At 35.0% G+C, this 16,974-nt stretch overlaps 1 protein-coding gene across 2 annotated transcripts in view; it reads left to right on the top strand.

The window, feature by feature from the left end:
* Positions 1–601, top strand: part of LOC142107946 (phospholipase A2 inhibitor gamma subunit B-like) — a 41,999-nt gene extending 41,398 nt beyond the window's left edge. For both annotated transcript variants that reach the window (XM_075191613.1, XM_075191612.1), the window contains exon 5: positions 259–601. In XM_075191613.1, the coding sequence (XP_075047714.1) occupies positions 259–377 (119 nt within the window). In that variant the 3' untranslated portion in view covers positions 378–601. The remainder of the gene's footprint in view (positions 1–258) is intronic.
* Positions 602–16,974: the final 16,373 nt, after the last annotated feature.

Genomic DNA, 16,974 nt, shown 5'->3' with positions numbered 1-16,974 from the left:
AATTTATATTTTGAGTGCACATTTTATTTCGGCACATCATGGTAGCTGGTAAATGTCATCCAAATGGACTATTATGGTTTATATCTTTAATTGATACTGTGTGTATCAAACAAAAGCAACTTACAGAGCCCAGTGGAAAACTTTACCTTGATACACACTGTAATCATGATCACAAAAATTGATGCATCATTGTATTTTCATAAATACTGTAATCACTTGTGTTTTTCTTACATTATCTTAAATGTTCTTTATTTGCAGATAAAACCATTAAAGACTACACTTACAAAGGATGCATTTCTCCTCTGGGTTGCACATATAAATGGAATGCATTTTTTGGTACGGAACAAGTTGAGACTGTTCGTTTTACTTGTGGGTAAAGCTACAATAATTACAACCGTACAAAATAGTAAATACATATAGCAAATAATATCAGCTGTATGTTCTGTTTTTTTTTAACAGTAAATGTCAGTCACTTTAAAAAAAAGTGTCCAGTTTATAGAAAAATTTATCATACTGTATTGTAATGTGTAATGTGACTGTGATGTTTACCATGATCTATTGCTCATGACATTTCTGAATCAATAAACCATCTCTATGTTGACATCGCATTGCATCATAGATCAGTTATACCACTCTGTGAAGCAGCTTATACTTACCATTAATAAACTGAGGAACCCAAAACCCATCATTGCCTCCCAAGGTGAAGCTTTATGCCCCCCCCCCCCAACAGTTACTGGTGTAAAGTAACTCTTTTTTAAACAGGTGATGATGACTTTGGCAATGCAATCAGTGAGGGTTCAAGTAAATCAATGATTTCTCTGTATATTATTAAGCCTAACACAATTACATAGCATAACAGTATACCATTGAACAAAAACAGCTACATAGTTGAACAGAATATAATTAACCCCAAACTATTAAACATATCATACAAGTCCCATTTCCCATTTATATTTCACAGCACAAGGAGCCAGAATGACTCACTATACAGGGTCCCCTTTTCCCTCAATACTTCTCACTACTTGTTCCCACCAAGGAGAGGAGTGAGCTCTGGATACTGTAGCAGTTACAAAAAATTTCCACTTTTATTAAAAACAATAATCTTGTTGTAGTCACTTCACTTGTAGATCACTGAAGGAGAAGCAATTTTAGTGTGATTAATATCCAGTAAGAGCGCAGTGCTACAGTTTTGTTGTTATCATTTAGATAACTAAAATATAACAGTATTTTTCTTTCTTAGAAATCAAAACATTGGCATACTGTATAATTACAATATATAACTATATAATGTTCACGATACAGTTTTACAGCACATGTACTGTATTAAACCACATTGAACAGCTGAAAAACATGTTATCACCCAAAAGTCCTGTGTTTAGAGGCAATACGCTAATCAAAGTACAATGGTAGGGGTGGAGCAGAACCAGGACCAGTCCATTAGCCTGACCCATGGTTTCCTCACAAGCTTCAACACAATGTACGAAATTAAAACCTGGTCATGGATTTTTCGTATTCCAATCAAGACGATTTCTTTGTGAATCAATCCATGTAATATAACACAGAAAGTGTAATAGGCCTCTGTATAGCAGAACATTTATGTAAAAATTAGCAAATTCATATAGTGAAGCACTGTTCCGTTGAAATATCTTGCAATGGGTTGCAGTTAAACCCAAATTAGAATGGTCCTTCATAGATTACCATACTAGATCTAGTAATATGAAGTATCCCTTATAAAAGTTGTCTATTTTTTTTCAATGACAATTTTGTGGCTAATGGTCCTTTGACTGCAATTATTCTTGTCAGTAGAATATATTTTTTTAGAACAGGATCCAAACACATTATGCTTGCTAAAGTGATTGTACTACGAAAGACATGTACCTAAATTCAAATGATAAGGCATTGAATTACCGTATTTCCCCATGTATAAGGCGCTCCCATGTATAAGACGCACCTCAATTTTGGCCCCGAAATTTGAAAAAATATATATTACAGTACCTGTCAAACTGTGCGGAGATCAGAATCAGAACAGCCGGCCAGCATACTCCCCCTGCCTGTCCCTGCCCAATGGACCTGCACATAGTGTGCAGCTGCTGGCAGCAAGCCCCTGCAATCGCCCCCCCCCCCCTGCTGCCACTGAAGTACTCCCCCCCCCCCCCCCGGATGTATAGACGCAGACAGTTTTTAGACCCAACATTTTTTGGGAGAAGGTGAGTCTTATACATGGGGATGAAGAAAGGTAAGAAAAATCTGACTATCACAGATAAAGGCAATTCAGGCCTGGCACCCAATCTGCATCCACAGAGGAATCTATTAACATCCTTCAAAGGGCCAACTCAATGCAATACTTTCTAAAAAGGCTTCCAAAACACAAGTGGTTGACCAAAAGGTTTTATGAAGAGAGTGATACATCAGATACCCTGCTAGCCAGTAGACTCCAACACCAAACATGCAATGCCATTGCATCTATTAGTAATACGCAGGGTGACTTATAAATAACAGAAGAATTACAGTCTTTCTAAAGTAAGTTTTATCACTTACCAAAACACAAGTGGATTTCCTCCTGATTTACAGAACAAAATTGATGACTGTATTGCTAGCTACAATTGTCTTTAGAAGCCATTAAATCTCTTTATCTCTGTCAATTATTTTCTTAATATAATCAGTCACTGCTCTTGTTACAGATGTTCTCCTGTCCTTCTACTATAAAAAGAAGTAGTGATATTATTTTCCAGAAATCCAGATCGTTATAGTTCCTTACAGGGTGGGTCATATTTTGGTTGATTCACCACAAGAACCACAAACTCTGTGATCCATAAAGAAGGCAAGGACCCTGCTTCTTGTTTAAATTACAGGCTTATTTTCTTCTTGAATGTTGACGTGAAGGTTTTTGCCTAGATACTAGTCAATAAGCTTAGTGTATGGTTTAGCAAGATGAATCACATCCAAGTTTGGAATGTTCCTGGTTTTCAAGCTTTAGATAACACCAGGAGGTGGCAAATTAAAACTACTAAGACCTCAGAGTTAATTGTGGCATTAGACATGGTGAAGGCTGTTGATTGCATTAGTTGGCCCTAAAAAGGAGTAGCTCTTGGTTGATATCTTGGTTCTTGGATCTGACAGCTTCGGTTATAGTTAATATACATAGAGAAGACAATCATCGACAGGCACTATCAATGTATACAACATATAAGTCATATATATGTTTCAATAAGTAATGGAAAATTATATGAAGCCAAAGTCCATCAAACAAATGAAATAAATAAATGTTTCCTCCTCTACTTTAATGATGTCTTCCAGAACAGAAACTCCAGGTGTATATAAAATATAAACAGAGAAACATATAAAGTGCAGAATGATCATAAAATAGATAATTTTTCAGTGTGCAAAAGAAAAAGAAAATAAAAATGGTGAACTAGGGTTTCATAAATCTCCATTACCCCCTTTGCCGTTTGTGAATTTGCTTGATTTAGTGAAACAAAAATAATAAGGTATTTATCACCATTTCAGTTATAAGACATTAATCACAGCTTGCGACAAAAGATTATTTTGGGGGAATCTCCCTTTGTGAATTTGCTTACTTCAATATAAAGAAGTGAATTCCATATCTACATAAAAGATCTTCCACATATATGCAGCATTCCTTGTGATGATTGTGTTTCTTACATGTAGAGTGTGTCATAAAAGCAAAGAAGAGGCAAATATAGTGCAGTTTTTTCAATATTTAATTTAACTAAAAAGACATTCAGTAAATGGATAAATTCAGAAAGATTTGCTGTCTCCCAATATACATCAAAAGGACCAGGCGCCTGCCAGAACTTGCAGATGTAATGTTGTAGATGTAAACTATAAAGCAAGGTAAGCAGGAGAAAAGTCCAAAGATGATGAGAAGTCCACAGCCAACGCGTTTCAACCACACAGTGTCTTTGTCAAGGCATAACTTACCTGCATTTCTTGTCATGTATTTATAGTGGGCAAACTTTAATCAATAAAACTGAATCAAAAACCACAATGATTCAAAGGACACTTCCTTATATGTTCCCCATATACAAATACATAGAATACATTTTAAACTTAAATAAAACATCAGACATAAAATAAATTAATGTGTTCCAGGAAGAATATAAACAAACATACCCAATCAGATGACTCAGTTGCCATATCAGAACCAACCTAAAAGGTGCGATTGTCGACTAAATCAATTTAACTTAAGATTTAAACTTCATTTTAGAGATATTTAACTTGTCATCAGAGAAAATGTTCTGCAGTACGCAAAACAGTCAGTTAGCTTAATAAAGGTCCCATAGAGTAGTGAGATCGTAACAGGGGGGAGAGGTAATAATCATAACACTAGTGGTCATGTGACTGGTATTACTCCAATGATAAACTAATCGTACTGTTCAATGAAAGTCATACAGACCAGAAACAATTTTAATAATGAGTTAGTAGTAAACCTAAATGTCAGTGGTAAAATTCCGAAAATTACGTAACACACATATCTGACTAAAGACCTTTCATCATATAAAATGAGTGCTAGATAACATCTGATACATATCAGTATCTAGTGCTCATTTTTACATGATGAAAGGTCAGAGATATTGCAAGTCCTTTGGTGGAGTCCTTCTGGAAGAAGAAAGACGTTCCTGAGAGAAGAGGATCTTTCTAGATGCAGCAATAAGAGAACTTGTGAGAAATAACACAGATCGCAGGTAACAATGAGTTCTGTAATAGCGCAGGGAAACTGCGTTTTAGTTAGGGTCAAATAATAAGGAACGTTAGAATACTGTAGGGAAGTTTTTTTGTGTAGCCAAAACGTGAGAGGAGGAACTTGAAACATAGTTTTAAAGTGATAGAATTGTCATGGAAATGATGCTGAAGTAGAGTAGAAATTGGTGCTGTATCGCAGGAGAACTGCCCTGTAGTAGTTAGTAGCATAGAAAAATTTTACTGCAGTGTTGGCATTGGAAAAAGTGCTGAAGCATCGCAGGTATTGGTGCTGCGTTTAAAGTTAGCACTGGAGATGGCGCTGTGGATTTTATGTGTAAGACAGGATTTTTTTCTTTCAGAGCATAATGTGCAATGCATGTAATGTTAATATAATAAATAATGATGAGTTATGCAAGAACTGATAAAGGATTTATCACTTTAAATCTTTACAATGTCTAACGTACATAAAAAAATTAAGAAAATAAAAGTTCCACAAACTGTGTAAGGTATATGTATCAAAACCCCATGGGAGTAGGGAAGGGGGGATTTTGAGACCATAGATTAGGCAGTAAATAGATTTGGAAAATTCTCAATATTCCCCATAAAATGTATTTATATGGTAGAGTTGAGATTTTAAATCCAAAAAGTACAAAAGACGCATATGATATTATGAACATGTTATCATAATGTAATCAAAAAATTAAAAACATACGAAAAACATGAACAATGTCCACAATAAAGACACTTTCTTCTATTGATAGAGTGTATAGTTCATTTGAATTCTTGTTGTGTCAAATATCTCATCCAATAACTTCATTTGATTCTTATGATGTCTCCCAGTAGTGGTGGTTAAAATTATCAAATAAAAAGTGGAAAAAATACTGGGTTAGTAAACAAATCACCAATTAGATTTTTAACACCCAGAAATACCACTAGATACAATGTGTCAGCTGTTAGACAATAGTAAGACCACCACACTTGTGACAGGGAGTCTCTAGATGAGATTACATATAAGTTCTCAATAAGCTTACGTATGTGAGTGAATCCACTTCCAAGGTAAAGTTTCCTTCATTAGGGAACTCTCACATTTTAATCATAGTCCAATCGATAGTCATAAAGAAAAGGGATGACGACATCTAATGTAATACCCTTGGGATTTATTCATAAACATATACAAAACAGCTGAAAACAGTTAAAAAGAGAAAAACCTGACATCAAGTAGCTATTGTACTCGTACGAGATAGAAGCTAAAAACCAGCATGAAGATATCAAAAGTCCCTGGCACAATCAGCTGGGCAATCAAATTCTGTCCATAAAACGAGATGCTGCTGTAGCAGGATGACCCGTGTTCAACCGACGCGTTTCGACCCCGCTTCTGGTGTCTTTGTCAAAGTGTACACGGGATTCATACTGGTCTTCTTTTATACTCAAGAAAGCCAATCGCTATCAAGATATTTCATTCATAGCTGGATTTTGGAGCTATGACAGGTTGTTAAATAGACCCCTAACTGTTCCACATATCCATTCAGAGGGGCATGTGATTACATGAGGAAAGGGGCAGAACACATAACAGTGCAGTGGTGTTTTTCACCTTTTTTTATATACAGTTACTAATTTGTCATTTCCTTTACCAAGCTAAACTCTGAATGGTGTCTATGGATTATAGCACACTCCAAAGGTGTAATGAAATATACCTTGCAATTTAATTATGTATTTTAAAGTGAATAATGCATATGCAGGGAAAAATATGCCATATTAATTCCCTTATTATACACACATCTTAATTACACTTAGAGTTTTATTTAAACACCTGGTTTGTGACAATGCCTTCCAGTCATGTTAAGGAGACAGTTTTGTGTGTAGAACTCTCGCCCAACGTGTGAAAATAAATATTGCATCCAAATTATATAATTAATTTTTCCACTTCTCAACCATGCCAAGGAGTAAATATGGATGACACAATATTGACAATGGCATTGATTTTTCTACTTAAAGAAAATGATGAAGGTAAATGAAAATAAAAAAATAGAAGAAAACTGTTTTAGGACTGTAAACAAGTTACGTCTTCTCCCCTTCAACAGGGACACAAACTCATAAAAAGTATGTCCTTAGAGCTGCCTTAGAAGTTTATAAAATACTGCTGGAAACATTGACTAAATACAATACAGATGCAGTCGGGTTATTTTGAGTATCCCTACTCTAATTACTCTTAAAAGTTCAATTTTAAAAATATGTCTACAGGGAAATCCTTGGGATATCACTTTACGGTGGGATATCACTTTAGGATAACTATGCCAATATAAAGAAAAGCATAACATGCATTGCAAAATCTTATTACATTGCTGTCCAGATGGGTCATAATGGGCTGAGATGGAGCAATGAAGGGTTAAGGAACTGAGGTTTTCAGATACGTAAATATGCAAGAAGTTTATACTAGTGAAAAATTGCATATGTGAATTTCATGAGGATTTTTCATTTATATACTATATTCATAGGAAATGTATTACAACTATTTTTTCCAGGATTACTGGCTAACTAACTTCCTCATAATTCCAACACCAAGACCATAAAATTCTTGCTTTAGCTTTTCTTTATCATTCAGTCTTCACTGAGGCACCTCTCTGGTGCATAACTGTCCTCATCAATCAGAAAATCAGAAAGTGCAAAAAGTGTGAAATTTATCCTTATGAAGAAGTCATAGATGATGTTTTGCTAACTTCTCTGTGGCTATTCTCGTGTGTTCTCTGATCAATATTCATAGTCATCCAATTGAAAGTTCAGATATTATTCATTATCACAACTTACAGCATTTAAAACATGTACATTAACAAGCACGTATATGGTCATATATAACAGACTGCAACTGTAACTGTTCAACTCAAATACAAATACACACATGTTGTCACATACACACATTCAGCACACATGAGGTGGTTGCTGCAAGTGGGTTAATCACTTTAACCAATGGAGTTCTCACTCACCTTTTACATGGGTAACAGTGGCGAGTGGAATCACATCTCAAAATAGCCCACATTGTGTGTTAGTTATTGTTACCACATGAAAACTTTTATGTAAAGTTTCAAGCTCAGCCCAGTCGTAAAAGAGGGGAAATATACGGTGTTATACCATACCGCCACTTTTCCTACTGCCTTTATTGTAAAATTATCAAATTCCATTCACTTACATTTCTATTACAAATTTCCATACCACTACTTTGAAATGTCCACTTCGACCACTGGGTCATCCCAAAGTATGTAGCACGCACATATAGTCTAGCTATCTGCGGACAAGCAGCCAAAAGGCTGTTAATAAATAAGTAATTGTTTAAATAAAATAAATATAATTTAGTAGGTAGTAGAAGTAAGGGGAAATTGTTTTAAATAACATATTATAGTAAATAGTTTATATATATATTTTATAGTGAAAGTAGATGTGGTATGATATAGTTATATTCACAAATGTGTCAAACAACTACAGTCAGGTCCATAAATATTGGGACATCAACACAATTCTCATATTTTGGGCTCTATACACCACCACAATAGATTTGAAATGAAACTAACAAGATGTGCTTTAACTGCAGACTTTCAGCTTTAATTTGAGGGAATTTACATCCAAATCAGGTGAACGGTGTAGGAATTACAATGGTTTCTATATGTGCCTCCCACTTTTTAAGGGACTTTTTAAAACCTCCAGATATGAAGCATGAGGGAAGTCTGCATAGATGATTAGTGTTAAAATCTAATATAGTAGAAGTTCACCATTCCATTGCAAACAACTTAAGCCATCTCCAACATCGGTGTGATAATATTCTAATTGGATTTGATACAGGTAAAAAAGCTGAGACTGCAGTCAGTTGAACTGCTTTGCTATCACTTGCCCTGCTCCTATGTATAAGTCCACACATCTATAGTGCATGTTTGCAAAGATGTCTGTCACACTGTGCCTACTCAGTTAGAGGACACAAACCCCCTGGCATGGCAACCTACTACAGAGAGGCAAGGAAGAGCATGTTTGATATATATTAATGTCAAATAGTGGTATAACTTGCTCTTTAACACAGTTGGGCAAATGGGATTCTTAAATAAGGCTTTTTGCTGTATCAAGTGCCCAACTTATTAAAGTCTTTAATATTAATATCAAGGTACAATGCTCATTAAAAATAAGGAAATAATATACTTCTAAACATAGAAAGTTACAAAATATAATGGTGAAATAAAAGAAAACATATTCAGTATGTAACTTGTAAACAGAAATCATACCCTAAACCAATACAATTTGTCCAAATGTATTCCATTTTGTAAAACTGCTTGTAAATATTTTTTATGATAACTAGTTGGCCTGTTTCAGGACTTGAACTAGATGTTGGTCAACTTGATGACCATACATTGATCTAAGCCCTGATGCTTCATCTATCTTTTATCTATTACTGGAAGACAAGTTATTAAGGTTAAAATATAATCTTCAGCTCATTGCAACCAGAGCTGCTATAGCTCAGGCCTGGAAACAACCGTCTCCCCCGTCTTTGGCTAAGGTGATATCTAAAGTGAACTTCAGCTTTGAGATGGAGACCCTAGGAGTTCTGTATTCCACGATAGCTTCTTCCCCATTAGTGAAATGGTGTAGCTAGCATAATTACGTCACAGACGGAGGGGGGCCCCATCCCTGTCCCCCCATAGGCTGGATATCTCCGACTCAGTGTCTCGTGCCTTGATCTAAGAAATATTTTTTTTTGGGCCTAGGTACAAGGATGGAATGGACTAGTCTCCGTATTGTAAAGTTAAAGTGACTTATGTTTAGAGTGCCAATCTTTAGTTTTACTAGTCAACTGGCTATAATTATATTTAAATACTACAAAGTGATAAATGTCTAGATTGCTGGTGTTTTATGACATATTGTTGGGTTTCGTCCCCCCTATGTACCCCTTTCCCCTTTTAGGTCCTACCCCTTACCTGTTTCTTTTTTTTGTATCCTTTGCAATTATCTTAGAAAATTCAATAAACTTTACTTCAGTTAAAAATATATATATAATCTTCATTATTTGCATTGACATCTATAGCACTACATGCTATGTGAATGAGCAGTGCAGAACACTGCAAGGTCACAAAGAGGCACTCAGGCAAATACAATGACATAAAAGACTGTCCAAATTCTCAGAGACTAATACATGTTGACTCCCATCGCTAACATTTACAATTTTCACAATCTTGCTTGTCTGCATTACTAGGATATGGATATATGGTATTCCTGATATAATATACTGTACAAATAGCAGTGGCTACTGTTACTTCCCACCACTTCCCTCTGTTTCTTGAAGTATAAAGAATCTTAATAGGAAAAAACATCATATTATATGTTTAGTATTGAGAACATTTCTAAATTTATATTAAACATTTCAAAAGTAAAGGAGTAAGAATCAGAATATTAAACAAGGGGACATACACTGTGTCTAAAAGAAAGATGGTTCCACCATTGGCATAGAAAGGGTTTATCACTATAGTCAGACTGTGGAGTTTTCTAACAATGCAGATGATGATAGCTTGTTCTGTAACTACAGCTAATTGGATGTCTTTATTACAAAATATGGTATCTCTATAAATAACTGTTAAATTGCATTATCGGAATGCTTGATCCAGGGAATTAATATTATTGCAGTTTTGAGGTCTGTCAGGTGAATTTGGTTACTGCTTTATTTGAGTTTGTATTCCTCTGGATCAACATAGCTAAAAGTTACATCAGATTATTAAATCCTTAACAAGATTACATCTAAAATAATTTTTGGGATATGGATCAATCCTCACTGATTCATTACCATTTCAGCATTAGTATTAATTCTTTATTAAAATATATGAAAGTCATTTATACATTATTCTTATTTGGTTTTATGCAACAAGTTTATACTTCTATTTTTTTTATTATTATTATTATCCTGGTTAAAATCTGCGTTAGTCTCAAAATTGTTGTTTGTTATAAAACCCCTAATTTTCCTTAACCATATATTGTTGTTTTAAAGTATAATTTTTTTTCTTTATTACATACACTAACCAGTTTAGAGGGTCCGTGATTCAGGCAAGCTTGAATGAATTTGTTTTTTTTATTCTCAAATTATCTGACTCCTTTTTTGAAAACAGCTATGACAGTTGGCGTTTCTACCCGGATGTCAAGGTCACTTCAGAGGTCTGAGAGCCTTTAGGGGGAGACATACTACTGATGACAATACTGCCGAAGAGAGAGAGAGCAATGAAGATTTATGGATATTGCTGCACTATATGCAGGGTGGAGATAATGCAGCCAACATGGGAATTGTGATGAATTCTGAGATATATACACGCACACAGACACACCTACATGATAAAGATATACACAATTACCAAGAAGTCAGTAATATAAGTTATTGTCTACTCACAGCTTGTCATCTATGTTGAAATTATATTATATGTTTACTGTATGTTATTGAAATAGTCCATAAATAATCTCTGATTCTGAAGCTTCATCAGGAATTATTTAAGTCAATATTGGTCTCTTAATCTCATACAAATAATTTGATACAGATTACCACTGGTTACTGGGTCTCTTGTGTCTCTCACTTTTCAGGACACCATGTGTCAGTGTGTCATTATTCTAGGACACCATGTGTCTGTGTTCCATTTCTTTGGAACCCATATGTCATGTGCAAATGTTCTGGGAGCCAATGTTTCAGAGTGCCATTGTTCTTGGACCACAAGTGCCATTGTTTTGAGAACCCATCTGTCATTGGGCCATTGTTCTTGGACCTCAAGTGTCAGTATGCCATTGTTCTATGACACCAAAGGAGGTTGTTGTTCTTTTTACAAAGTATTGTATATTTCATAATAAGGGGATCCCAAACATTTCTGGCACTCCACATAGGATTCCAAACCACTAGTTATGCACGGCTGTATTCATTTTAAATCCAATGTCTTTTATAAATAAAACTGAGATATATTTTTATGTAAAAATGTTTAAACCCACATTTTTAGGCTTGGGGATGGTGTGTGTGGTGAACAACTTGGTCATGTCATATTTCACACATAATATAGAAGGCTTTATTCCTGTGACTTATAAGTAAATAGCATTATATCTATTTGTATTATTTTGCTTTAGTCAGTGTTCCAATTAGGAAATCATTGAAGCTCCTTTTAGTTCTCTTGACTTTTTTGTTTGTTTTTACATTATTGTACGTTCTGTCCTTTTTTACTTAAAATGTTGCTTTGCAGAGAAACATAAGCAACATTAAGAGCACAAAAACAAAAGACAAATATTTTATTAATGGCTATTCCAGACAGCCTAGTGTCCATCCCTTATTGTGTACCTCAGGGTCTAATATTTTTCTCTGCTTGTTTGCCTGGTATTTTATTTTAAGAAAAAGCATAAGATACTAAATGGAAAAAGATGGTTCTATGATTAATTAAGACATTTGTTTGTTTTAAAGCAAACAATTAAAATTCTGAACTAGCAATTTACTCATAAATGGCTTATATTCATGTTACACAAACTCAAGGCAATAGTTGGAATACATAAGGTGAGGAGAACATTTGGCAGTGTTTATTTGCAAACAAACATGATGATGGGATGCATGCCCCAGCATACAATTGGATATTTTGGAACAGGGTAAATAGGCAAATAAAAGGAACTACACATTCTAGATTTCACTGTCTAATTATAATAGTCAGATGTATCCAGAATACAGGTGAATCCATTTATAAACTGAGTGTCTAATTCAACTTTACTCTAACTAGAGATGGGCCGGTCCGGTTCCCTGAGAAGCGAACCCACCCGAACTTCGGCTATCCGAGTACCGAGCCGAGTAGGCTCGGTACTCTACCGCCCGCTCGGAATCCAAATAGAGACCGAACGTCATTGTGACATTGTCGGATCTCCGGGCTCGGTTCTCGCGATACTTGAAGATTATAAATACACGCCTCCACAGCAATCCATCGCCATTTGACAGAGGGAGAGAGCAGGGTGTAGACACAGGCTGATTGGAGCAGGGACAGAGAATACAATATTCTAATTCCAATTGTGCTAACAACAATCGATAGAGAAGAGAGGAGGATAAAGGAGTCTTTTTGTTTTCAATATTTGGCACTCAAAGTGCTTTTTGGGTGTCCCCCATTATTTTGCCTAAATTTTTCTGGCTGTCAAAATTACTATCTGTCAGCAGATTTACCAAATAACTTTTAGCACTCCCCAGTGCTTTTTGGGTGTCCCCCTTTCTTTTGCATTAATATTTCTAGCTGTCAAAGGTACTATCTGTCAGTAGACTTCAAATATAATATTTAGCACTCCCAAGTGCTTTTGGGGTGTCCCCCATTCTTTTGCATTAATATTTCTGGCTGTCAAAAGTACTATCTGTCAGCAGATTTTAAATATAATATTTAGCACTCCAAAGTGCCTTTTGGGTGTCCCCCATTCGTTTGCATTAATTTTTGTGGCTGTCAAAAGTCATTTGTCAGCAGTATCTAAAACAATTTATAGCACTGCAAGTGCGTTGGGCTCATAATGGATTCTAAGCAGTCCACATATGAGCAGAATCAGCAACCAAGTTCTGTCACCAGTCCTGATGGTAGTGTTCCCAGTACGTCATCTGGGAAAGGCGATGTCAAGCTACACAGTCTTTTGAAATCAGTCAAAAAAACACACACCCAAAAAAATGTTACCATGTTGAAGCGCAAAAGAAGTGTAACTGAAAGAAAGTTAACTGCCGATAAAAAAAAAAAATGCCAACATGCCATTCTATACACGCAGTGGCAAAGAGAGAATGAGGCCTTCACCTTTGTCTATTAGTGGCAGATCAAAAAATGTTACCGAGCCTACAATTGGTGCACAAGTACTGTTACGCGTGAAAGCCGAGCTCCAAGAAAACAGTAAGGCATTAGAGGATAATGTATGCTCTGAATCAGAAATGACACTAATCCCTGGGTGAGAGTCCATCCACCAGTGGTATGTCTAATCGTGAGCATTCTGCTAGTGACAGTGTACTCATAAAGAAGGTTCCTTTCAGCAGTCCTGCTGATGTGCGCCTTAACAGCCCGAGTGTAGTCGGTGATACACAAATTGAGGATGCCACTTTTGAATTAGAAGAGAAGGAGGGGGAGATTTGTGTAGGCGACGAGGGCACTAATAATAATGTTGATGATTATGATGCAGACAGATACCAAATTGCCTTTCTCAATTTCTATTTATATTCTAGACTCTATAACGGCTGAATAGTTTACTATTTTACTCCTAGTGGAGAGGGGGTCTGATGCAGACAGATACCAAACTACCTTGGTCCATTTATTTTTACTTTCTAATTCCACAGTCTATGTAGGCTGTTTTTTTTCTATTTAACTACAAGTGAAGGGCAGGGGGGGGGGGGCATAGATAGCCACCAAACTACCGTGGTCCATTTATTTTTACTTTCTAATTCCACAGTCTATGTTGATTGTCCTAACGCTACCCAATGCATGGAAGTTTCTGAACTCTATTAAGTCCGAAAGTATTAATCATTCAGTAGAACAAATGCAATGGGTGTGTAAGGGAATGGACACAATAAATAATCAATCTATACAGAAAATAACAATGTGATTAGGGATTCCAATGAAAGTCTAATTATTGGAAACTGGAGCTGTGTTGTACATGGTATTGTACAAATATTTTGTACTGTGAAAATACACTAATAGTATGAGAAATGCTCTAATACAGAAAAAAAGGGACAAATATAAGTAACAGAAATACATAACTTTGATTCTCTAATGTTTCAAACACATCGTTAAATAATGTCTGATTTATTATACAAATTTCAGGTGAAATTGAACTGTTAAATATTTTCTTTTCTGTTTGGTTTTGGATAATATATGAAAATATCCATTTAGCAGTGTCTGAATTATTTTCATGAGTAAAGAAAACTGTCATTCACAGAAAGTTAAGACAATTTGGGTTTCCCTCCTCTAGTTCTTATAAAGTAGTTTTGGGGCATTTTGCTACAGTAAAAAAATTGACACAGTAACCTATTCATCATCATCATCATCATCATTTATTTATTTATATAGCACCACTAATTACGCAGCGCTATACAAAGAACTCATTCACATCAGTCCCTGCCCCATTGGAGCTTACAGTCTAAATTCCCTAATATAGACACACACACAGACACAGACACAGACAGACAGGGAGACAGACAAAGAGGGAGAGACTAGGGTCAATTTTGATAGCAGCCAATTAACCTACCAGTATGTTTTTTTTGAAATGTGGGAGGAAACCAGGGGACCCGGAGGAAACCCGCGCAAACACAGGGAGAACATACAAACTTCAGACCTATTGGTCTGAAATGCATCTAGGGGTCTGACTATAATGAGACAACATCAGGCAATTGTCTCATGTGTCAAGCTTTGAGGCACCCAAAATAAAAGTAGATTTTTTTTAAATGAAAATTCCTAATTCTAAATCAATGGCATTTAGCTTGGTAATAGATTTATTATTGCTTATAATTACAATATTTTTCTATTTAAAGTACATACCAGTCATATTTGTGATAGTTTGTGATAGGAATGATAATATTACTAAATCAAAGTCTTCGTCCATCAGCACAATATTTAGTCCCACCCCAGAATGTTACAATTCAATCAATACAATTAGATATTGGAGACACTTTTGTTTTAACATGAGTCTTTAATGAATGCTATTGTATAGGGCAAATGAAATGTTGGTATATCATAAAATACAACATGCATAAAATCCAGGAAGTCTACATTCAGCAATGCTTGTTATTTACTGCGTGGAGTAGAGATGAACCAGATTGAGCCAAAAGTTTGATTTCTAGTAATCAAACAAATTATAATTTTAATGGTATAGTTGTTTCGTGTATAGCTGTTCAGTCTACAGTTAAATTACATAAATTACATGAAAGCATGTTCAAAAGCCAATTTCATTGTTTATATATGCTTGTGGAGTAGAACTTTCACCATTTATATTTGGGGAGTAGTTATGCTACATTATATAAGAGTTTTATGATGAAATGGATAACTGTACAATAAAAAATATATTCTCACATGTTTCCCTCATTCCCTAGGAAATTAAACTTATCACATAATTAAAAAAGATTGCAATCCAGACTTACCATGTAAAGGAATATATTTCTCTAATTTCAATGAAACCCATCTGAAATCTAACATCCATTCCTGTTCAGAAGATAACTGCAACACAGAGAGCTACAAAAGTAAATGTTTTAGTTATGTATTTTATATGTTTCCCTTATCATACATAAGTATAATGAAATGTGGGGAAAAATCAAGATAATATTTTACTTAACTGTCACACTGGGAGTTTGTTTTGGATTCCTTTGGATCAGCATAATTAGGATTTATGAAATATTGAACTTGAAGGACCTGGGTCTTTTTTCAATGTTACTATGTAACTATTGTATTTACAGTAAAGTTCAGTCAAGGTAAATACACATTTACATGTTTCTATCACATTTATAAGAACTATCTTTATGCCAAAGAACCATAGAAATGAGATTTAGTTCTCAGTCTAGGAATTGGTGCATACAAATACGAAATATATTGGACTAAAATTTGGCCAATGCTTTGACCTGCCCAACTAATCTCCTAATCCAAGTGCTCATGCCCACAATTTATAGAAGCAACAGGTCCCCCTTTGAATTTCCAACAACCAGAATATTGGGGTATGGAGACATTCATTAGTTGACTTTGTTCCTAGTTATAAGAATAGAAAACTAGTGATCTAAAGACATAGGGCCTGATTCATTAAGGATCTTAACTTAAGAAGCTTGTTATTTCAGTCTCCTGGACAAAACCATGTAACAATGTAAGGGGTGCAAATTAGTTTTCTGTTTTGCCCACAAGTTAAATACTGGTTGTTTTTTCATGTAGCACACAAATACTTGATAACTTGTTGTACACTGAAATTTAATGTTAATATTTGTGTGCTACATAAAAACACAGTCAGTATTAACATACCTGCATTTCCTGTCATGTATTTATAGTGTGAAAACTTTAAACAATAAAACTGAATCAGAAACCACAATGATTCAAAGGACACTTCATTATTGAATCCCCATATACAAATGCATACAATACATTTTAAAATGATATAAAACATCAGACATAAAATAAATTAATATGTTCCAGGAAGAATGTAAACAAATTTACCCGATCAGATGACCTTGTGAAATCAGAAGCAACTTAAAAGGCGCAATCAAAGACTAAATGAATTTACCTTAAGATTTAATTTTTTTTTAGGTATCTT

Source organism: Mixophyes fleayi, chromosome 11 (assembly GCF_038048845.1).
Source record: "Mixophyes fleayi isolate aMixFle1 chromosome 11, aMixFle1.hap1, whole genome shotgun sequence".
Classification (NCBI taxonomy): Eukaryota; Metazoa; Chordata; class Amphibia; order Anura; family Limnodynastidae; genus Mixophyes; species Mixophyes fleayi.
This window is presented reverse-complemented; position numbering and strand designations above follow the sequence as displayed.